We start from the raw sequence: 25,291 nt of genomic DNA on the forward strand, positions 1-25,291 counted from the left end.
ACCACCATTCATTATTATTAGTTCAATTGACTCACAATCGTTGGCACAAACGGAGGTTTCACTTTCCTGAGCAATAGATCGTCCCAGACAATGTTCCGGAAGAATGCTTGTCGTTTGACGTCCTCGGCGTCCCGTTCCGAAGATCCCAGGCGTCGTTCTGGATTCTTGCGAAGTAGCTGTTCGAAAAAGGTTTCGGTCGAGAATCAGAAATGGCCCGCAGTTCAGTATACTATAGTTTTGTTAGCTTGCTTACCCTTCTCATGATGGCTATCGCTTCCAGCGATAGGAACCTCGGATACCGGACCTCATCATTGACGATCGAGTCGAACACTTCTTCCTCGTCATCACCGGGGAATGGTGACTGGAATTAGTAGAAAACGAAAAAAAAAATATTATCGTTAAACGGAAGCTAACAGTTTCCGGTCGAACTTACTTCTCCTACAAGCATCTCGAATATCAGCACCCCTAAGCCCCACCAATCGACGGCGCGGGTGTAGGAAGTCTCGGTGAGCACCTCGGGAGCTAAGAACTCGGGCGTACCGCAGAAGGTACCGGTTCGATCACCGAAACCCATACCTTCCTTACACAAGCCAAAATCAGCAATTTTCACGTAGCCTAAATGAAGAAGAAACATTCTTGACAGTGGTGCAAAAAACTAAAACAAAAAGCACAAATCCGTTACCTTCCGTGTCCAGCAGCAGATTGTCGAGCTTCAGATCGCGATAGATGATCTTGCTCTCGTGCAGATACTGCAAACCCAACACCACACAAGCGGCGTAGAACACTGCCCGAGGTTCGGAAAATACGTCCGTATGGATGTGCATCATCAGGTCTCCACCGGCGGCATATTCCATGACGAAGCAGACATGTTGCTGCAGGAAAAAAAATAAGTAAGTCGGCTGACAAACAAACAAACAAACTAGCAAAAAAAACACTCACCTCAGTCTGGAAGCAGGCGAACAGATTCACCAGGAACGGGTGCCGCATCGTGTTGGCCACCTCGAAGATGCGCTTCTCGCTGAGCAACGATTCCACCTCGTCCCGGGCGATGATGTCACCCTTCTTCAGGGCCTTGATAGCAAAGTATTCGCCGGTGTTTTTGTACTGCGCCAGGATGACCTTACCGAAGTGACCCCGGCCAAGCACACTGAGCAGCTGGAAGCTTTCGATGTGCATTCCCGGGGTTCCGGTCTGTGATTGCCGGCGGCTTTCGTACGCACTGTCCCGATACTGGAGTGCCCGGGCCGGTCCTTGCCGCCGGCTCGGTACCACGGCTGGTCCGGCAACGGCCATATCATGCGGATGGGGCGGCGGCAGCGGAGGAGTTGGATGGTGATGTGATTGTTGTTGTTGTTGCTGTTGCTGTTGGTGTTGCTGCTGCAGTAAAAGTTGTTGTTGGTAGTACTGCTGTTGTTGTTGAAGGGCTGCTGCGGCGATCGCCGCCGACGGTTGGCCTTGCGAGAGGTGATGTGGTTGCAGTGGTACGACATTGCCCGATACCGCCAGTTGTTCGAACGGTTGGATGATCTGGAATTTTATGATCGGAGAATTTTAGCACTCTGGTGGACTGTGGTTTCGGTGATTTGGAATGGCAGTTGTAATGTTACCTAGGCACATATAATTGAGCGTTACACCGTAATGAAGCTGGACGAAAAATTAAAAACGATAGATTTTGATGCAAGCAAATGATTCAGGCAGCAATAAAACGAATACTCAAATAATTTGTCTGAGTTTAAATAAACAAAAGAAAAATACGTGCACTTCGTGCAGAATACAAATATTTGGAACGAATTCTGGGATGAAACGTTCGATCCAAATTAGATTTCCGTGGAAAGTTTATAATTACCTATTTCTACTCGAACTAAAGCGAATGTAGTTCTACTCGAATTGATTAGTTTCCCCAAAACTTAACCAGAACACGTTTTTCTATTTTCAAATAACAGCAGAGCCGTGCGTGAAGAAGACTTTCGAACATCAGAACAAAATTTCAATGTCATTTCACAAATGCAGAATCAAACCAGTCCTCCAATCGAAATTGACAATTCAATTTGAAACAGTGAAGGCATGAGGTGGGAATAATTCAAACCTTACCAGCCTACTTCATAAACAAATGATTTGAGATGGGATAAAACAGTTCGTTTCAAAGAACCATTCAGAACTGGATAGTTCTACCGAAAGAACTAGAACTTACGGTAATCGTTAGAAATAACCGATGTTTCGGTACATGAATTTCGTTTTACAAAAATTATGCAAATAATAACAAATAATAAATAAATCTGAATAATCGCCGCCGATTATAGTAAAAATAATACTGTCCGTATAGTAAAATTGTCTTTCATTTACCGAACTTCTGTAAATACTGATTGTCGTGAAAACTATCAGTCAAACAATTAATAAAATTTTCAGTAAGTGTATTTTGATTAACCGAATGAAAAAAAAAATCTTGAGGGGTTCATCGAATGGTTTGAGGTGCACATGTTTTCAAAACATTAGAACTCCTCAAAGCTATCTTTTACTTATAGACATCACACTTAAAATATATTAACCCGGTAGGTCCCAGAACTATTTTTTTCGAATTTTTCGATGAAAATTTCAGGGATTGTAGATTTTAGGATGTAGATTCCGAAAAAATGTTTGGTTCAAATTTTTCGGTCCGGGAAAACTAGTTACTGCAATTTTCCGACCGTTACCATACGGTAACGTTGGGACCTCTAGGGACCGTGTCAAGGTAAACAAATTTTTTTTTCTCAATTAAAAATCATAAAGTATATCAAGGGAAAAGTATCAAAATGCATTTTTTTAATTATGTGGGAGCCACGGATACGGAGAGAATAAAACGAATATATTCACAGTCAATAAAATCAATAATTTTATTCGAGCGATTTCTTGCTATCCGGCGAGCGTAACGTTTTCTACTTGACTGACGTCAAGGTGTTTTATCCTCGAGGTGCGTACAATACAATGTTGTGAATGTATATGACGCCGCCATATAGTCCCCTTCAGTTACACGAGAAATCGGACCCGATGACCCGAAGGTGTAACTTTAGTGTGAGCCTCGTCGTTCACCTGGCTTCCTGAATGCTCCCTTGATGTGAATGCAGGCTTTATTCTGTCGATCGAAATTCGTTTCTCCTTTCCACCAACAAGAATGTCGAAGTATTTACCGTGTCGATTTACCACCTGGTACGGTCCATCGTATGGTGGTTGGAGCGGTCGTTTGACATAGTCCACGCGAACAAAAACATGTTCACAAGTAGCTAGATCTTTCGGAATGAATACTCTTGGCTTGGAATGGTTGCTACCGGCAACCGGTGTTAGTTGTTGAATCGATTCCCTAAGAGAGCGAATGAAGTCGGAGCGGTCCACTCCTTCTCCAGATTGCGTTTCGAAGAACTCTCCTGGTAATTTCAGCGGTTGACCGTAGACCATTTCAGCAGACGAACACTGCATATCCTCTCGGATCGCTGTTCGGAGTCCTAGTAAAATCAACGGAAGTTTAGTGCTCCAGTGCTTTGAATCTACACAAATAATTGCTGTTTTCATTGTTCTATGGAACCGCTCGACCATTCCATTTGCTTGAGGATGATAAGCTGTCGTACGGATTCGTTTAATGCCTAGCAAATTGCTGAGCTCCCGAAAAAGCTCTGACTCGAACTGTCGTCCTTGATCCGTCGTAATAGTTTCAGGAATGCCGAACCGAGAAATCCAACTGCTAAGAAGGGCTTGAGCAACTGATTCCGCTGTCATGTCGCACAATGGCACCGCTTCAGGCCATCTGGTAAATCTGTCAATCATTGTTAGGACGTAACGCCTACCGTTCGATGAGGTCAATGGACCAACAAGGTCGAGATGTACATGTTGAAATCTGGTCTTAGGAATATTGAAGGCTTGTAGAGGTGATGAAGTATGTCGATTGATTTTTGATCGTTGACACCTATCGCATGACTGAACATACGTCTTGATGTCTTTGTTAATAGATGGCCAGACGAATCGTTCTTTTATCAACTTTCTGGTAGCCCGAATGCCTGGATGTGAGACTGTGTGTAAAATCTCCATGATCTTGAAGCGAAGTTTTTCTGGTACGTACGGACGAATCCGATCATTAAGCGATACATCACAATAAATCCCTGTCTGTGTGCTTGGCAATGCTTTCAAAACCAGCTTAATCGATGTTGGTCTGTCAGAGGCCAATAATCTTTTTAATTCCGCATCATGGATTTGTTCAGTCGCTAACTCCTCAAAATTCAGCGATTGCGGAAAGGAAATCGTCGCTACGCGAGATAGAGCGTCTGCTATCTCGTTTTTACTACCACTAATATGCTGGATATCTGATGTGAATTGAGAAATATAACCGAGGTACCGCTCCTCGTGCGGTAAATAATCGTTTTTTGCTGATCTCAAAGCGTAGGTCAGTGGTCGATGATCAGTAAAAATTGTGAATTTCCTAGCTTCCAGCAAGTGTCGAAAGTATTGTACTGCTAATTTTATGGCGGTTAATTCTCTCCCGAACGTTGAGTATTTTGTTTGAGCCTCGGAGAATTTCTGTGAGAAAAAACCCAGCGGATGCCAGTGACTGCCGTTATACTGCTGAAGTACTGCTCCGGCCGAAGTATTCGACGCATCTACCATCAAACTTAAACGTTTGGTTGGATCAGGATAATGCAAAAGAGTTGCATTCGCAATGCTTTGCTTGCAGTTTACGAAAGCCTTTTCAGCGTTGTCGCACCAGTCTAATTTTCTTGAGTCATTTTTTCGGTTTCCTTGTATAAGATTGCGAAGGGGGGCTTGTTGGTCCGTAGCGTGCGGGAGAAAACGTTTATAACCATTTATTAGAGCTAAAAACCGGCGAAGCTCCTTGACTGTAGTTGGTAACTTATAGTTTTGGAGCGCTTGTATTCTATCCGGTAGTGGTCGAATTCCGTCGTGATTCACGAGATAGCCGAGAAATTCCACTTCGCGCTGTGCAAATCGACTCTTCGAGAGGTTTATAACCAATCCATGCTTGTGAAGGCGCTCTAGCACGCACCGAATGTGATAACGGTGCTGTTCTTCGTTAGCGGAGGCGATACAAATGTCGTCCACAAAAATAATGACGAAATCGAGATCGCCGAGGATCTTATGCATGAAGCGTTGGAAAGTCTGCGATGCATTACATAGTCCGAACTGCATTCTTGTAAATTCGAAAAGTCCGAATGGTGTAATCACGGCGGTTTTTGGTATATCGATTTCCTCCACAGGAATCTGATGGTAGGCCCGTTCCAAATCGAGTGTTGTGAAAATAGACTTACCATGAAGTGCGTTAAGAAGGTCATGGATATGCGGTACCGGGTATCGGTCCGGTACGGTAACAGCATTTAGACGTCTGTAATCGCCAACGAATCTCCAACAACCATTCTTTTTGGGCACACAGTGCAGTGCGCTTGCCCAGGAACTGCTGGAATGACGACATATCCCAAGCTCTAACATCGTCTCGAATTCTTGTTTAGCGGCTTTCAATTTATCTGGAGGAAGTCGACGACTTTTACAAGACAACGGTGGCCCTTTTGTAAGGATATGATGGGTTACGTCATGTTGAACTTCGGAACGCAGGGTAGACGGTAGTGTAACCTCACGGAACTCTTCCAACAAATTTCTATATGGGTGATTTCCTACCACGGTTGTTATATTGCACAGTGTAGGAGTTGCTAATCCGCCGATTGAGTGCAATTTCGTAATTGAGTCGATGAGCCGGCGACGTTTCAGATCCACAACAATCCCAAAATGGGCCAGGAAATCCGCGCCTATTATAGGTGTAATTACATCAGCGACTATGAAATTCCATGAGAATCTACGACGTAGACCCATATCTGTTGTAACGAAACGCTGTCCGAACGTTTTTATAATTGTTCCGTTTGCAGCGTGCAGTTCCCATTGACTTCGATTTCCCTTTTTATCCTTCATTGTAGCTGGAATTATTGAGAGATCTGATCCGGTATCTATTAAAAATCGTTTGTTTGCTGTCCGATCGAAAATAGTTAGACGGCTGCTGTTCGTTTTAGCTCCCACCCCCGCCGTTTGGGATGAGAAGGATTTTAGTTTTTTGGTTTCGAATACCGGCACGGAGATCGACATTGTTGTGCGGCCTCTCGAAATTTACGATGATACCAACAAATGTCCTGCGAAGACTGTGGGTCGTTACGGCGACGTGATGAAGAACGGGACCGATTTCCATTTTCCACCGTTCTCAATCGTCGCACTTCGCTGGACAGTGCAGCAATTTGGATTTCCAGATCTTGTATATTCGTAGTAGCAGCAGGAAGAGATGCGATGGCTATCTGATGACCAGAGGAGTCGACCATCTTATCAGCCATTTCCGCTAGCTGATCAAGTTTATTCTCACAAATCGCTAAAACTGCACGTATGCTCGTTGGCATCCGTTGCATAAACAACATTTTCATTAACTCGTCGTTTACGTTTAGATTTGTAGCCAGCTCCTGCATTTTAGCTAGCAGGTGAGTCGGACGCATATCACCAAGATCACAGGAATTAAGTAGCTTTTCGAATTTTTCCTGTGCCGACAACTCGAATCGGGAGATTAGACGGTTTTTTACAGTTACATACTTATCCTGTGCAGGAGGATTTGCGACTATATCGGAAATATGCCGCAAGACTGTCTGATCCACCTTAGCTATTATGTGGTGAAATTTGGTTAGGTTGCTCTGAATCCCAGCAAGCGAAAATTGAGCCTCAACCTGGGCAAACCACATGAGCGGATCCGTTTTCCAGAACTCCGGTAATTTGACGGAAACTGCTGCGGTAATGTGTGCATCTCGTGACGATGGAAAAGGTACGTCCAATCCGTCCAAGGGATCTCCGGATCCCGAAACTTGAGCCATGTTTATTTTTTACAAAATGGCGTACCGTGAATTTTTCTATACGGAATACCAGTTTTTTTGCAAAAAACGTAATTCCGGTTCACGAATTAAAAAAAATCGCGTTGGGGTCACCAATGTGGGAGCCACGGATACGGAGAGAATAAAACGAATATATTCACAGTCAATAAAATCAATAATTTTATTCGAGCGATTTCTTGCTATCCGGCGAGCGTAACGTTTTCTACTTGACTGACGTCAAGGTGTTTTATCCTCGAGGTGCGTACAATACAATGTTGTGAATGTATATGACGCCGCCATAATTACATAAAAATGATTTTTAAAGTATTTATAGGAAAAAAACAAAAAAAATAAGGAACAAATTATCCAGCGTGTGGTGTGGCACTACGGGACCGATCAAACGCTGTGCTACGAGTATGGTATTCTGCGAAACATGGCACACAAAGGCCAACATTGCATTTCTTGCAAATTGTGCGAACAGAAGATTTGCAAAAGTCTTCAGCGCATCGTCGTCTTGTCAGGATTGGGCCGATGAAATGATTTTTCTCATCGAATCGAAGGTTCCGGGTGATGTCTTCCTCACGTCGCTGTTTTCGTGGACCAGTTTGAATCGGAGGTGAACCATAATGTTTGCAATAGAATATTGCGATTTCACGTTTGAATTCGAGCTGTGTTAAATTTTTAGTGCCGCGTTGCAATTGCCAAGCGTTGTTCACAGCTACATCGATTAACCAAGTGAAAATTGAAGCCCACCACTTTTTTCCATGATAACCAATGCGATGGCTGTTCACATTTTTAACCATACGATCAACACCAGCCATGTATTTGTTATATTCCGTTACGGAGCATGGTCGAATAATATTTACTTTGCTTCCAACTTGTTTGGAATATCGTATTGCGCTTGATGAAGGCAAAGATCCATAACACGTCGAACCAACGGAGACAACGGAATTGTCGACCCATTGTGTCACTTTAATGCCAGTTTCCTGCATTCTGACAGCTTCAATGGTGCCACGTTGTTGTTTTTTTAATACCTTTTTCCTTGTGACTGGGCAACTTGCGACGATCCGATTTCCTCGCATTGTTCCTGTGCCATTGCACAGTGGTTTGAATCGACAAAAAAGTGAACTTAATTCTCTAGCTGCTAAACCGTTGATCCGATATACATAGTTCCTTTGGAGAACTCATTCACAAAAATATACCTCGTGATTTGATCACAATAAAAGATGTGCAAAGCCTACTACGATAAAAGTTCATTTCAACAACTTTGTTCCCCTAAGAGATAGAAAAATGATGTCTTCTACAAAGTTTTAGAACTTCTAACGAGAAAAAACTTTGCCGAAGAAGCTAAAGGTCTAACGCATATAGTTTCGGATATATGAAGCATTTTCTTTTGAAACCACTTAAAATCAATTTTTTGTACATAGCTTTTTTCGCAATTACTTTCAGTGTCTACTATGTTCGAGACAATTACTAAAAACGTAAAATTACACATTTTTGTTGAAGACTGTGCACGGTTTGGCTTTTTCCCTAAAAAGTTATTTAACATTTAAACTTTTATATACACTAACTTTAATTACTAATACGAAGCAGGGTCGCAGACCAAATGGCACATACATATACTTTTTGGAAAGTTTAAATCAAGTAATCTAAACTAATAGTACTGTTGTTGTACCGTTGAATTCCACTATGTTAAACAACATAGTGGAATTCAACGGTACAACAACAGTACTATTAGTGACAACATTCTACTAACAGCTCAAACAAAAATTTAGTGAAGTAATCTAAAGATACGAAGTGTGTAGCGTGGCCTTTTTAAATTGAGTGAATGAGAGAACAAAATATAGAGTGCTTTTTTGACCATTTTCTTAGGAAAAACGTACATTAAAAAAATTGTTTATCTTCATATCACGCGTTATTTGTGATATCGACCGAGTTACCTTTAGGCAAAAACTTTTGCAAGAAATTGCAGTCCAGGTATAAAAAATAGAGCATTCGTTTTAACACTTTTTTTTTTTACGAAAACGACTATTTTTAGTTATTTAAAAATAGCTCTGCAGGAAATGTTAAAACATTGGAATCGGTCGTTATTGTAGCTTTGGTGCAATGGTGTAATGATTGAATATAATTTCATGATGCATTCTTGTGTGCAATTGATCAAACTAAAGAAGCATGTTAACGTGCTCATTAAATTTCGACAAGTTTTACTTATTCTTTTAATAGAATATTCCTTATCCGTTCTTTTAATTCCAATCCAATTCATTTCATGGATGATATCTTACACCATTACCAGTACGCCTAAAAACATACGTTCTTATTAATTAAACCATACACTGAAAAAAATAATGAAATTCACACGATTTCTATAGTTTAAATTAGTACTACGAAATGGACATCAGTTGAATAAAAAATTCGATTCAAAACCATCCTCGATGTAAAACTAAATTGGAATACATTAATTTCAATTAATGTGACCGTTTATTTATATTGACGTTTAGTATTACTTTTAATGTATATTGAAAAATGAAGCACAGTGAAGTAACTTTATATTAAATTTCTGCTCCAAATATGCACTGTTGGTGTTGGTGAGAGCAACGCTGCATATTATTTTTAAGAACACAAAAGAGTTGGTTGATAATACAAATGCTGGAGCATTTGGTCGATGATAATATTACAATAAAATGCGTGAGTGGTTCAACGTTACATACGTTATATTCCAATGTTTTAACATTTCATGCAAAGCTCTTTTTAATAAACCAAAAATAGTCGTTTTAGTAAAAAAAAGTGTTAAAACGAAGGCTCTATTTTTTATACCTGGACTGCAATTTCTTGCAAAAGTTTTTGCCTAAAGGTAACTCGGTCGATATCACAAATAACGCGTGATATGAAGATAAACAATTTTTTTAATGTACGTTTTTCCTAAGAAAATGGTCAAAAAAGCATTCTATATTTTGTTGTCTCATTCACACAATTTAAAAAGGCCACGCTACACACTTCGTAACTATATTTTACTTGATTTAAGCTTTCCAAAAAGTATATGTATGTGCCTTTTGGTCTGCGACCCTGCTTCCTATTAGTAATTAAAGTTAGTGTATATAAAAGTTTAAATGTTAAATAACTTTTTAGGGAAAAAGCCAAACCGTGCACAGTCTTCAACAAAAATGTGTAATTTTACGTTTTTAGCAATTGTCTCGAACATAGTAGATACTGAAAGTAATTGCGAAAAAAGTTATGTACAAAAAATTGATTTTAAGTGGTTTCAAAAGAAAATGCTTCATATATCCGAAACTATATGCGTTAGACCTTTAGCTTCTTCGGCAAAGTTTTTTCTCGTTAGAAGTTCTAAAACTTTGTAGAAGACATAATTTTTCTATCTCTTAGGGGAATAAAGTTGTTGAAATGAACTTTTATCGTAGTAGGCTTTGCACATCTTTTATTGTGATCAAATCACGAGGTATATTTTTGTGAATGAGTTCTCCAAAGAAACTATGTATATCGGATCAACGGTTTAGCAGCTAGAGAATTAAGTTCACGTTTTTGTCGATTCAAACCACTGTGCATTGTAGCCATTGGCTTTCAGATAAGCAAGCAATGGAAAACCAGTAAACAAATTATCGAAGAATCGTCAATCATGGACAAAAGTGGTGCCGTTGCTTTGCCAAATCTCTCTTCATACTTCGGATTTGATCGTGGGTTTGATCCTTGATAAATTTCGAAATTTACCAAATAACCAGACGGTGTGCACAGAGACCAAACTTTATAACCGAAACGAATGGGTTTGCCCTTTATGAATTGTTTGCAGCCATGTTTACCGTAATAAGCGATCATGCTTTCGTCAAATTCTTCAGAAAGTTCGCTTTTAAATGATCCATAATCGGACGCAGCTTCCAAAATTTATCCTTGTTATTTCTTGGTGCATTCAAATCCGGCTCAAAATGTAGCACACGAAGTATTTCTTGGAATCTGTTGCGTCGCATCGTCTGAAATATTATTTCATTGCGGAGATCAGCTGAGCTATTCCAGTATGCTTTGATGTTCGAAACTGTATTATATCCTGTCACCAATAGAATGCCGATGAAAGCACGCAACTCTGGAACCGTAATGGAGACTGGTTTCTGAAAATGCAGCACGGAATATCGTTCTGAGCAATCACAAATATGTTGTAGCAAATCATCGTCAAAAAATCGTTCAAATAGCTCATGAGATTGTACATCACGGCAATCGTCGAAGTTCGGTTCAGGAAAACACTGGAATGGCAGCGCTTTCGCCTTGTTTTCGCCACGTGAAAGTTGTGTCTTTGTTTGAGGGGGGCAACGGAACGTTCGATGGAATGGAAGAAGTTTTTCTCAATCGTTTGACCCAGGGCTCAATGTCAGGCAATTGGACAGTTTCCACTACTATTTCTTGCTCATCTTCTTCACTTGAAACGTCCATTATTACATGCTCAATCATTTGACATGGTTGATCATTTGATAAATTGTATGCTGATTCATTCATAACATCAACGAGAACATATTCAACAATTTCACTTTCGTTTTCTAGTGGCTCTTCAATATTGAGTGTTTTAGTGTGTACACCGTTTCGTAAAACTAACTCACAACAGGCATTCAACTGATTGTGTGACAATGCATCGATTGTACCTCCTTCATTTTCATTGGCTTCGTCTTCACCACTAATATTGCCGTCATTTTCGGGAGGTTCAATGTAAATACAATCAATATCTCGCATAAAATCTTCATCTTCGTCTTCTTCGATTAGTTGTTCTAAATAGTCGACAGCATTCTTCAATGACAATTTTCTGTTTGAAATGTAAACAAATACAAGAACATACAAGCATTTGTACGAAAAAGTGCACGTAAAATGTTTTTTTTTTTGTTCGCTTCAACACGGACCCTAGAGGCCCCAACGTTACCATATGGTAACGCATTACTTTAACAGAATATATCGTTTCGAAAGTATTTTAGATTTACACCAAACATGTTTTATACTTAAAGTATATTTCAATATCTATCGTTTGGTATATAATTTATCAAATTCTGATCATAAATATACAAAAAATATCATAACTTACTTGGACATGTTGGAAAAAATCGATTTTTTTCACTTTCAAAAAAAATAAAAAAAAATCAACGTCTTGTCTGGCTTACAGTTGAACACACAATGACGTTTGTTATATATCAATGAAAAGATACAAGTGTTGCCAACCTTAAAATACCTTATTTGTCACATTTGGTTGCGTTCGTGAGTAGATAAACATTAAAAAGTCGACCTGCCTTTTGCGTTACCATATGGTCACGTTGGGACCGGGTTAAAGAACTCGGTACTTTTTTTTTACCGAAATTTCAACAGCCGAACGTTCGGTAATGATTTCGGTAAAAATATGCTTACCGAATTAATTTGTACACACCTAATTTCCTTTACCGAACTCAGTAATATTTTTACCGACTTTAACACAGATGAACGTCCCGCCATTAGTTCAGTAATTTATGTATTGACGACTGATCAGTTATTCGTGATGAGGATTGGGTAAATATTATACTGTTTGGCCAGCACGGGAAGATTCTAAAACAACCGACTAGTTCAGTAATTTCTACAGTGCAGTACAATATGATATAAATTTTGAATTTAATTTAGTTTATTGTTTGAAATTTCAGAAAATCAAAAACAAAATAATTGACCTTCGAATGCATTTTACTATTTAAAGTTTGCTTAAGATAGAACTGGAACAAAGACAATTGCCTGTATTTCAGTTATTTATATTAGGCGGCGCACACCTTCTTCGTCCATCGTTTTAGCTATCTTTTTCCACCAGGTCGTCATCTGAATGATGTCTTTGACGACCTTTCCCTTTGCCTCGAGTCTCCTCTTCATGATTGTCCAGTATTTCTCAATAGGGCGGAACTGGGGGCAGTTGGGTGGGTTAAGGTTTTTCGGAACAAACTGGACCTATTTCTCTGCATACCATTCTTGAACGACTTTGCTGTAATGACAGCTTGCCAAATCTGGCCAAAACATTACAGGATGGTCGTGGGATCGAATGAACGGCAAAATTCGCTTTTGGAGACACTCTTTTTTGGTATAGTTCCGATGTCATTGTCTTATTTGTAACGAAAACTCGATTTTTGCCACAGCTGCAAATGCCCTGCCAATTCATAAATTTTCTTGCAAATTGGTCGGCAAAAACAAAATTAAATTTGGCTGGACAACAGCCAAATTTAAATTTTTTAACAAAACATCTAGACATTGAATTTTGTTTGAAATTGACTCCATTTTACTAACTTCAAATTCAACTAAAAACCAATATGGCTGTCAGTACGCCAGTGGATTCGTTAATATTTACCGAACGATCCGGTAAAAACTGATAAACTGCTGATCGTTTCAGTACTATTTTTTTCGACTCTACCGAATTCAACAAAATAAATTCAAATGTTTTGCATGATAAAAAGCATCATTCGAACAACATTTTGTAATTTTTTCGTGGAAAAACATTGAGAAATAAGTCGGTGAAGAGGTATTTTCGAGAACCCTTCTTAAAAATCATGATAAAACTATATGTCAGCGCAGACTAATCAGAAGTGAACAACCGATCGCAGCATAGTTAGAGTAGAAGTTTTTCTAGACCCCAACGTTTATGTTTAATTTATTTTTTATTTTTTTGTGGTTGTTCAAAGTGAAAACTACGATTTGTCACGAAAAAATCCGCCATTTAAAGCTGTTAAACCTCCCCAAAGTAACAAACAACGAAAAGGAAAACGTTGGGGTCTAGTTTTTTATATGTAGAAATCGTGTGCAAAATTTGAAAAAAAAAAATGGTGCAGTAGTTTTTGAATGACGATGGACACGGACTTTCAAAACCTGCTTTCGAGGAAAACGCGTTTAAAGGTTTTTGTCTATAAAATCAATGGAAACAATTAATTGCTCCAGGGAGCCCGTAGGGTCTAACATTTTCAAAAAAATCATATTTTTTCTTTTATAATTTATCATAACGAAACATTTCAAGAATGTTTTGTCAAGTTTTGAAGTGAATTGAAGTAGAAATCTTGGGCCTGTGCACCGAGCTCTTGCTTCTTCGTAGAATGAGATAGCCATAGATAACTTCCAGAGTTTCGTTCCAATAGGCTTGAAAATTTCGCCGAAAATTCTTCAAATGTTTTACTATAAGAAAATATAAAGAAAATAATAAATGATTTTTCAAAAGTGTAAGACCCTACCCCGTGTGTTGTTTTTCTATTGGATGTCTATAGTTGAATGCTGTGGCGGCCAAGTAATGGTAAAGCATGCTTGAATGTTCTAGTCAGTTGGGTCTCGGGACGGGTTCGAATCCCGTCTCTGCGGAAACATTTTCGCGGCTTTCATCACATAGCTTCATGTCATTTTTGGCAATCTGTTTTCCCCGTTAGACTCTGATCAAATTTAAAACTAGCTCAAGACGGCTTTACGTCTTAACAAGACTAAAACAAATCGTTGAGTACCATTTGAATCTTCTATAACATTAGCTCTGTAACATAAAAGAAAGATGATAGCAATGTAGAGGTGTGCGACAGGGCTTGTATTGTGAATCCTCAAACGAACGAAGCAACAAAAAATATCTGCTGTGAACACTTTGCTTGACATAGCTGAATGAGAGACCTATATTAGAGAGAAACTGGATGCGTGAGAGTATATGCTACTAAGCAGATTAATTCCCCTTGCCAAGTAAATTGTCTGTGCTCTCAGTCTCAGTTAACACATGAACTAAGCAATCCATGACAATGTAATGAAATGAAGGGTTCGCTCTGGTTAGTATTGTACGAGAAAGAAGACTTTGCCTCACGGTGTGCTACAAGATGCGAAGCAAAGTCATATAGGCAATGTTTACGGTTTATTTTTAAAAAGTAGGTTTACAGAAATTATTTTTAACATAATGTTCGCATTCCAAGACCAAATTTGATCACATTTCGAACATACTTTAAACATTTTATAGCAGAAGTTTTACATTTGAGCCCATTTCCAAAACGATCAATTTGTTTCTTGGCAGTTTACACTGTGTATATATCCTAGAAACACTAAAAGCAATGTTCTTTAAATTAATATTCATCGGAACCAAAAGTTATGAAACTAGTTTCCTCATAGGCATCTACAATATGAGAACCATTCATCAAATGCTAACCTCATTAAGCATAGGTCTCAGCAAGCGGGCATATTCATGAACTAATGAACGAACGAAGCAGCTCTCCTGGCTTGGGTTGCGCTGTGAATTCTACCTGACATACGAATGTGTGTGAATAGCACAGATGGTGAAACCCTTTCGTTCATATTCGTTGCTTCAATTTGCAAGCCCTGGTGTGCGAAACTGCTCATATTGGTAAGCAGATCCGAACCGAGCAACTCGCCAAAGTGTATCGATTCGGTAAATCAGCTCATTTAGATTGGGCTGAAGTTTTTTTTGTATACATAAGAGATGATCGAGAAAGCTTTTCTTTAAACTCGAACCCGACCCGTACCCGATAGAAAATAAAAACCTTTACTAGTACCCGATCGGAAACCGAAACAATTCGGGTTCAAATACCCGAAACCCGACTAAACACATAAATAAAAAAATTCACCCGTACCCGACAAACATATTTTTTCTGTAGTTGGGTACAAAAAGGGGGGGGGGGGGGGGAGAACTTAAGGTATAAACAGTTTCGGAAAATCGTTTTTTTACATTTTCTTGTAGTTTAACATGGACTTGGACATGAACTCGCATCGGGCCCGGTCGGGTATGATGGTTTTGTGTGTGCGTTTTTCTGAAAACCAATTTTTCGAAGTCTGTGAAAGTCGATCCTGCAAAATCTACTGAACCGATTGTTTTCATACTTGGAACATATTTTCTTGGTATAAAATGCCTCCCTCCTCCAACGTTTTTGAAAATTTTTCAATTTCATATTATGGTAGTTTTTCACCTCAAAATTGGCGGAAAATTTGGCGTAAGATCTCGTTTTTGGCTTAAATATGCCACGAACTGTTGAAAAAACTGGGGGGGGGGGGGGGGGAGTCATCCATAGACTCTTTTTGTACAACTTAGATATGATTATTAGGGTATTCGTGGGGGGTAGGTTTAATAGGTGCCTCTAAAAAGTAATGTTTGTAACGGCATAACTCCGAATCTACAGAGCGGATTAAACTGAGGTCTCTTTTTACGCGGGGGATACGTACTGCGTGAAAAAAACCCGCAACTTTGTGAATCCGCGTAAAAAACCCTCAAAACTAAAGAAAAAAAAAACCGTCCAGATATGGTCGACTTTGGGACATAGAAAAATTTTGCAAAAACGAAAAATTTTTTTTGATGCCGAAAAATTCGCGTAACTTCGGAAATCCGCGTAAAAACAGCCGCGTAAAAAACTGCATAAAAAAGAGACCCCAGTGTACTATCAAACTTACTCTTCAGAGAAGGTCATAAGGACATTTTCAGGGGGATAGTATGTAACAAGTGTCCTTAACAGAGGGGGTCATGACAAACTCAAATATGGTCTTAAGGGTGTTTGATCTTCAGAGTTGGCCATGAAAACATTTGAGGGAGGAGACTGTGTAGCAAGTCTTCTGCTCTTCAGAGATAGTCATACTTTTGCAAAACTGATATATGGTCTTGAGGGTATTTGTGGGGAGTGCATGTAGTAAGGGGCTAATAAAAAAGGGGTGTGATGTTTGTAACGCCATAAATTCGGAGCTACTAAACGAATTGCCAAACTTTGCACATGTGCTTTTTGCATTTTTATAGGGGAGTGGGCGTTGCAAGTGTCCAAAAATTTATCTAATTTGACTTTACGTTAATACTTTTCGTAAACCATACATATTTTTGCACAAATAAGATATGATTATAATGGTATTCTTGGTGGAAGGAGGAAGGGGAGTTTTGTCTCAACGAGGGAGAGTGCAAAGATCAAATAATTTATATGATCGAATATGAGGGGGGGGGGGTGTAGTAAGTGTTTGCTAATTTGGGTAGAATTATTTGGGCAAAATAACGTTTTTCGGCAGGCACAGAATTTTTTACTAACTTACCAACTAAAAGATGGTCGAAGAGATATTAATTTTTCATCTCCTATTTTTTGTTAAACAAAAGAGAGACAAGAATTTCCAGATCGTGTTAAACAGTATTGCTATTGTTAATATGAATGCAAGGCAAAATTTTTTGAACAATTTTAAAAGATCCGGTTATATTTTGCGAGGAATTCAAAGAACTAAGGGGAAATATTCTTTGACTGCCCATAAACGAGAGTGAATGTAAGTTCCAGCATAACAACGAAACAACTAAACGAATCGCCACCAAGTTTGGCATATGTACCGAAGCTGTGGATCGATACTTTTTGATGAGCACAAATACTTTCTACACTACTCCGAGGGTAATCATGGAGGAGAGCTGTAGTAAGTTTACTCAGTAAGGGAAGTTCAATGTAAAATTGAACCCGATAAGAAACGATACTTCTTGACTAATACTGATACTACTTTCACCCTTAAAAATAGATTATATGGTTATTTTGACGGTGAGGGAGTGTAGCAAGTGCCCTGAACATGGAAAATGTAAGGAAAAATTGATCGGATTTCACGAAAAAATGGTACTTCTTTACGAGTACAGCATATTTCTAGCAACTGAGTGAGGGTTACAAATATATTAACAAGAGGGAGGAGGAATAAATATTCTTAGCAAAGGGAGGTAACATTGAACTGAATTGACAATCAATGTGCATTTTTTGAGAAATATGTCGACCCAACGTGATAGATAGCAAATAGAGCTGACGGGCCCAAAATGTTACAAGAAATTACACGATTTCGATCCCACAAGCCAGAAATCCTTTTTAGCAGTTCCTTCATATTTAAAGTAGTTTGGTGGCAGAACGGTGTCACGGATTCGAAAAAAGTTTTCAAGTTCGAGTTGTGCTCTCTAGAGAAATACTTCTTCAGTAGGTATTCTTTGCGATGGTTATGACAAATGTGAGAGAAATTTTCAAAATTATGATCCACATTGGATCAGATGCTGTGTACAAATGGATTCACTGCCATTCCAAGTATAATTGTCCCATATACTTATACAGGAAATCCCATAGGATATGGGACAGTTGTGCGTAGCACGGCAGTTCAGTGAACTACTAAATTGACATTTTTTTAATGAAAACTTATTCAAAGTTACTGTTGAACATGCAGTTAGTATTGTTAGGTATAATCATGCATAGGTGAAATACAATTAAATTTTAATACGAGTCTGTATAGAAATGATTTATTGTGATATCGTTCTAGTGCGAATTAGTAAGGATTTTTCGACTGATTAGTTACATCCTTTTGGCGGTAGCTTCCGAACTAAAGAAAAACTAAACTAAAATCTACGAGAACAGAAGTTCTGATTCATACTAAATGAACCATGGAGGGTGTGTTATAAAACAAAGCAAACTAAAAACGAATACTAGATCAAACAACGCAATATTTAGCAAGTAAGGATGCATTATAGTAGTAAGTCGCATTTAGGATCTGTGAATGCGCATGGTTCTGACCTCGATAATTTCGTCGTACGACCCACCACCGTCGGCGCCGTCGCCTCCACCACTACCACCATCGACGATACAGCATCCAGTGGTGACGGAGTACGCCGCATAGTCTTCGAAGGGACAGTCCACGATCGGTGCCGGCGACGGAGGTTCTTCGATGATCGGCGTGCCCGTGTAGGAGATGTAACTGTCCCGATTGCTCAAACCAACACCACCTCTACCATCACCTCCCATGAGCACAACCGGAGGCATCGAGAGAACCGGTCGCAGCAGGTCTCCCGAGAGGCTTTTCTGTAGTGCCGGCGGAGGCGACTCCGGAAGTGGCGGCGGTGGTACGTCGTAATCGTCCTCTTGGTTCTCCCGTTTCTCCTCTCCTCCCTCGTGCTCGTCTGTTGGCTGTGCCAGACGGTGCGAAAGCTGACTAGCGAACTGGGGAGCCATCTCGTGGTATTCTCCCGTCACGATCGGCTGTTGGCGGCTAGCAAGCAGAAGGCTCTCGTTTGTACTTTCGTGCTGGTGCAGGAAATCGAACTCCTTTAAGGCATTCTGTAACTGTACCGGGCGGCATTTTACGTGTTGGAGTGTGACATAGGATATTATAGTACAAATAGAGTAGCAGTAAAATTTAGTGAGGGATATCAGGGTATTAAAAGGTTCGACAACATGCGTTTGGTGCAGAAGTGCTCTGGGAAGTACTTTGGGAAAGACTCTGCAGTATGTGTTTGTGTGTGTGCGTGTGTGTGATATTGTTCTTATTAGTCTTCTATAACCGTCAATTCCATCAGCCAATTTGAAGATCAGATGTACAGATTCAAAGGTTAATGTTTTAAGTGCAGATAGAATTCATAGCTCTTGATTGAGTGCGCAATATCTATTGTGAAAATAACAAAAACGTCTACGAAAAATGCAAAAACCATAAACGAAATGAGTTCAGGATTAATCTTAACACAAAATAGGGGAATGTCATCTGTTTGCATATTGGACTGCTACGAATATAACCTTTCGAAAAACCTGATTAGACTGATTCGAGCGACGCTCGATGAATCGAAATCAACCATTCGAACTTGATTGACTTAGCATCGAATGTATTCGTGCAGTTAAGGGGCTGTCCATAAAAGACGTCACGCCGCAAGGGAGAGGGGGGTGTTTTACAAAACGTGACCTTTTGTGACAGGGGAAGGGGAGAGGGTTGTTGGAATGTGACGTCCAATATTTTCAATGAGCGCATTTTTGAAATACCTAATTATATTACTGCTTTGCTCTATTTCCTGAAAAATCTCCACAATAAACGTTTACATTCTATAGGAAAACGTGTCTTTGTTGATGTAAAAGCTTCTCCTTGTAAATTCGGAAATGAATGAAGCAGGAGATCATTTCTGTTGTGATCAGCAAAAGTGCACGGAGAGACGAGTAAATTAGCGAAATTAATAAAAATTTTCCTAATATGAGTAAAAAAAAAGATGCCTTGAAACGGTTTAACATAAGTTATGCACTGACAATTTTAATCAATGTCTATGAGTTTGGGTGCACCAATCACTTTGAATTATTGATTTTTTATCTTTCGAAAATCTAATGATAGGTAGTAAGCAGATGTCGAATATAAACCACACGAAGAATGAAAGAATTTCAAAAAGTTTGTTTTTAATGCTTCTCGATGTATTTAAAATTCTTTCAGCAATACCATGTTGGCAGAGTAATATAAAAAAAACAGCAAATAACATTAACATATATGCTGTGATTATCAATAATTACCGATTACCGATTTTGTGTGACGAAAGATCACTACCGATTTTGATCGATGTGATTTAAAGATCACTGATCAACTGATCTTGAAAAGATTAGATCAGAAGTGATCTTTATTGGGAAAGATTACAAACGATCTTCTTCGGCAGTGATCTCGATTTCATGAGGTTTTGATCTTTATTTTCTCAGCCCTGTATGCTACACTAAGGAAATATTATTCCTAAGCATAAGAAATAATATATCTGTGTTCCCCTATAAGGATTACACCAGATGATTTAAATGTTTCATCAATTCCCACTTAGAAAAAAAAATGTTAAGTTACTGCTTCTGATACCGACAAATTCGAGTATAAAGAATGAATGCCATATGTACAGTTAATACGAGATTCATGTACTATGACCTATTATTGTATTGAAACATGTAATTTAACGGACCTGTGGGAAAGGCTTAGTATGTTTAACTTAGATTTAGGTTATTCTTGTAAAATTCAGTCATTTGACGAATTACGGTTTTATAAATTGTGTCATGCGTCACAGCTAAATTTTATGATTTTTCGCTGTGTAGAGTATCAATTGAATTCATTGAAACAATTTCATGATTTCTATTATTTTTAGTGTAAGATCACTGTTACATCAGTTTACTTCGTACATAAATAATCATTAAGCTGTTTTACACTGACGGATCAAACATCAACGAGTCCACAGGCTTCGGCATCTTCAATCAGAACATCACCGCTTCTTACAAACTCAGTGATCCGGCTTCAGTTTACGTCGCAGAATTAGCTGCTATTCAGTACACCCTCGAGATCATTGAAACCTTGCCCAAAGACCATTACTTCATTGTCACGGACAGTCTAAGCTCAATAGAAGCTCTCCGAGCAATGAAGCCAGGAAAGTATCCCCCATATTTCTTGGGGAAAATACGGGAACATTTGAGAACTTTATCTGAACGGTCTTATTTAATATCGTTAGTCTAGGTCCCTTCGCATTGTTCCATTCCGGGCAATGAAAAGGCAGACTCATTGGCTAAAGTGGGCGCATTGAAAGGTGATATTTATGAAAGACCAATCTGCTTCAATGAATTTTTCAGTATTTCTCGTCAGAAAACTTTCGAAAGTTGGCAAACTTCATGGACGAATGACGAACTGGGACGAACTGGGACTCCATTATCCCTAAGGTATCGACGAAACCTTGGTTCAAGGGGATGAACGTGAGTCGTGATTTCATTCGCGTTATGTCACGGCTCATGTCAAATCATTATACATTCAACTCACATCTCCGGCGTATTGGGCTCGTGGAGAGCAGTCTCTGCACCTGTGGCGACGGTTATCAGGACATCGAGCATGTCGTGTGGTCGTGCGTAGAGTATCTTGACGCCAGGTCGGAGCTTCTGGAATCCCTTAGGGCCCGAGGTAGACCGCCTGAGGTTCCGGTTCGGGATGTGTTGGCGTGTCGGGATAGTTCCTATATGCTTCTCATTTACCAATACCTTAAACACATTAATATACAAGTGTGATCCCTTGTATTTGGCATAGAAAGTTTTCCTTACTCTTTTCAAAACTAAGAATACTCTTCACCTATAGGTTCGACACTAACATCCGCCCGATTCTCCCAATCCCCCCTCTGTCTACCATCTTTATCAATACTAACAAGATCTTTTTGCTGTTACTAACTTTTCGCTCCCCTTTCCCCAGTCTCTTCACCATCTCGATGTCAACTAACTAAATATTTGTAGTTATTAGTTATTTCGTTCCCATACCCCCCTTTAACAATCCGTTTTCCACAACAATTACTTCTCTATTTTTTCTTCTTCATACCATTCGGCAACATCACCATCATTGCCACGGAAAGCCGCTCCAGTCGATGATTCACATGCGGGCCACCCGCCAGGTCTTTGCAGTCTGGGGGTGTTTTCCGCGGACCCATTGAAGGATGCAGTAATTTTTGATACATTTTCACGTCACCTGGCTGATTCCAAGAACGGAGGACCACTCCTGTCGATAACTAGCACGCGGGCCACTGGCCGGGTCTTTGACTCGGGGGTGTCTTCCGTGGACCCATACGGACAAGCATACGGCCACTACCATTGAGTAGCAACGTCACCAGTAAAACATGAGAGGCCAGCACCTACACAATTCTTATTATTACAAAATGCCTTTGGCATCATAGAGCTAACGCATTGTGCCTTAATAAATATATTTTAAAAATAATAATCATTGAGATTCAATAGTACAGAGTGGGCCATTTAAAGTGGAGGCATTTGTTCCTGAACCAAATATATGTAAAATAAACCTTTTTATTTATTTTCAATTCGATTATAATTTATTTTGGCTGAAGGAGATATTTTACAGCTATTATTTTTTTGCTATTTTTCATCTTTGGCCTTGAGAACAAAATGTTTTTTTTTTGCATTTTCCATCGTTTTGGGTAATCGGTCGGTATGGCGGCGATTTCAAATTTCAAATTGCCCCACAAAAGAAGTCTAATAGTGTCAAATCGGAGGCCAGTCAAAAATCACCGTTTTTCGATATAACTCGTCCGGGGAACAAAAGTCGCAACAAATCGATTGTTAGTCGAGTTGTACGGCATGTTGCACCGTCCTGTTGAAGCCAGTAGCCATTCAAACCATTTTCATGAACAATGGGTATCAAAAAATCATTTATCATGGCTCGATTACGATCGCCATTAACAGGTTTAATTGCTCCACCATCTTCGAAAAAATAGGGACCCATTACCATATCCGCACAAACACCACACCAAACTGTAACTTGTTGGTTGTATATAGGCTGTTCCCCAATTAGTTGAGGGTTTTTCAGTGGCATAAGCTAAACAATTTCAGTTCATTGTTTTGCTGTGTACTGTTCCAGGGAAAAATTGTCATAGAATGACGCTTCCAACGCGGTATGTCATTAGTCAATCTGACAATTCTGTCAAAAGTTATTGCGTTGCCCGATGCTTCCACTTTAAATGGCCCACCCTGTATGTAAAAGCCACAGGAAGATTTGAATCAGGGCAATCTAAATGCGTATATCTCTGTAAATACTTGAGCAACGAGTGAAATGTTTCGCAGACTGATGAACGTAGGCATGTCTGTTCATTGTGCATAATCAATTTTTCGGTGATACTAGGGTAACAGAGGTATTTTAGCCTACTTTAGGATTTATTTTAATTTGACACACTTTGTAAAATTATCCACCAAATGTTGTAATATCTTCGAAAAACCCATCCGCAATCGACGACTTAATGTGATTAGCTTCAAATTAATGCAACAAGGGTTATTTAACATCGGTTAAATCCATAAAGTTTGTTAGGTGGGCCAAAATACCTCTGTAACTCTACAAGCTTTTAGATCGAAAATGGTGACGAAAGAAGAGCAAGTGCGAAAAGCAATTGTGATCGCAATCAAAATCCGAATGTGTCAGTAAGAAAACTAGTAAATAAGCTTGATTTTCTCACAATAACTGTCCATAACGTTGTAACGTGTAAATTTATGAAGAGAGATAATCATAAGCAATTTGAGCATTTAATACATACGTGCATGAGAGAAAATTGCATATCATTTTCTATTTTCTATTGCTCAAATTACTTATCTGTGGTTAATTTCGTTGGCAATTTTGTGGAAATTTCTATGGCTGCAATAATACAATGCAGAAAATCTTTAATGAAATTGACGCTAAAACGGCGGGGAAAATGCGAGGTAAAGATTTAGAAATAATTTTGAAATCTAGAATAAGAAGTACGTTTTTAGGGTATTCGAGCCATATTAAAAAGGTTATGGCATGATAATTCATGGATACGCGAAAGAATTCAAAGAGCCATAATTTGAATACCAGCTGGAAATCAGACCAACCTTTCATGTTCTCCGAGTGTGGTTCACGATACTAAAGATTTAAAAGCCTGAAACTTCATATAGGAAATGCCCATCGATTATTCGTGAATGATACAAGTCACGAACCAATTGGTTGGTTGATGGTTGATTATAATGAAGAACCAATTCCGGAAAACATTCATGAAGATCATTACTTATCGAGAATAACAAATCCAATGTTTTTTAAATAAGAACTATCCTTGGCAGGAATCAATAAAAAAATAAGTGAATTCCCGCAAATTTACGGAGGGATGTCTCACTTCCAGAGGTAGAAGTAATAAAAGCTCACAAAGATAAAAAAGTAAATTATTAGTAGCAATAACACAATTTGCGATTCGTCTTGAGTTATTCATACTGAACTTACATTTAGCGTAAATGCTCCAATTAATTAAATTAAATTTAATCAATTTGAAATAAAATTATACTCAAAATTTGAGTACTAATTACTCTATTTTTGGCACATGTACAAATAAAGCATTACTCAGTAAATGAGTAGATTTTACCCAAACATCGTTTTCAGTGGAAGAACTCAAATTTGAGTAATGAGGGATTAACTCTAAATTAGAGTTGTTCCACTTTTTCTGTAGATGAGTGGGATCTTACTCATTTTTGAGTAACTATTTTTAAGCGTGTGGGTCAGCATTTCAAATGCTGTTTACTTCTTATGGGTACCCGACCATTCTGGTATTACTGGAAATGAATGTGCTGATGAGTTGGCTAGAGCTGGTGCAACGAATGATTTCGTTGGTCCTGAACCAGCTTGACCACTTTCAACTAGTTGGATAAAGCACAAGATTCGTTCTTGGGCTGCATCCAAACATGCCAGCTACTGGCGCAGCTTGCAAACTTCAAGGATGGCAAGTAAAAATTAGCGATTTCAATTTCCCGTTTTTTCAGGTTTTCCCGGTGCGCGAGATAAAAATTCCCGATTTTTAGAACTGTCACAAAATAGCCTATGTTCAGTTTTTCCTAAAATATTTCTCTCATTCGAGCTTTAAGTAGAAATCCCATGTCCAAAAGAACATCGAAAGTTGAGAATTGAAGTATTTTCTGGGTATCTCCTTGAAACGACGTTTAAAAATCTCATTCACATTTTGTCCAAACGTTCATGTTCTGAACTGACATTACCAACCAGCTCAATGTAATCCATCTCTATTTTGTCTGTTACTTCGATGTAACAATAGGATTAAGGAACGAAGGAATGAAGCATCAACACATTTTATTAGGACTTCATGCTGTGTCCAATAATGCTCTTAAGCGCAGCTTTCACATCAAATCGATTATTGGTGGTGTTTTGTAGGTTGCCAG

At 39.0% G+C, this 25,291-nt stretch overlaps 1 protein-coding gene across 14 annotated transcripts in view; it reads right to left on the reverse strand.

Annotated features, from left to right (window-relative positions):
- LOC131435671 (serine/threonine-protein kinase N) overlaps window positions 1-25,291 on the reverse strand; it is a 258,158-nt gene that overhangs the window by 1,479 nt on the left and 231,388 nt on the right. For 13 of the 14 annotated variants that reach the window (XM_058603806.1, XM_058603805.1, XM_058603804.1 and 10 more), the window contains 6 exons: window positions 18,380-18,925; window positions 940-1,527; window positions 683-872; window positions 434-615; window positions 254-361; window positions 36-176 (listed from right to left, as the gene is read on the reverse strand). In XM_058603806.1, the coding sequence (XP_058459789.1) occupies window positions 36-176; window positions 254-361; window positions 434-615; window positions 683-872; window positions 940-1,527; window positions 18,380-18,925 (1,755 nt within the window). The remainder of the gene's footprint in view (window positions 1-35; window positions 177-253; window positions 362-433; window positions 616-682; window positions 873-939; window positions 1,528-18,379; window positions 18,926-25,291) is intronic. The other variant, XM_058603808.1, reaches the window with a different exon arrangement.

This window comes from Malaya genurostris, chromosome 3 (assembly GCF_030247185.1).
Source record: "Malaya genurostris strain Urasoe2022 chromosome 3, Malgen_1.1, whole genome shotgun sequence".
Lineage (NCBI taxonomy): Eukaryota > Metazoa > Arthropoda > Insecta > Diptera > Culicidae > Malaya > Malaya genurostris.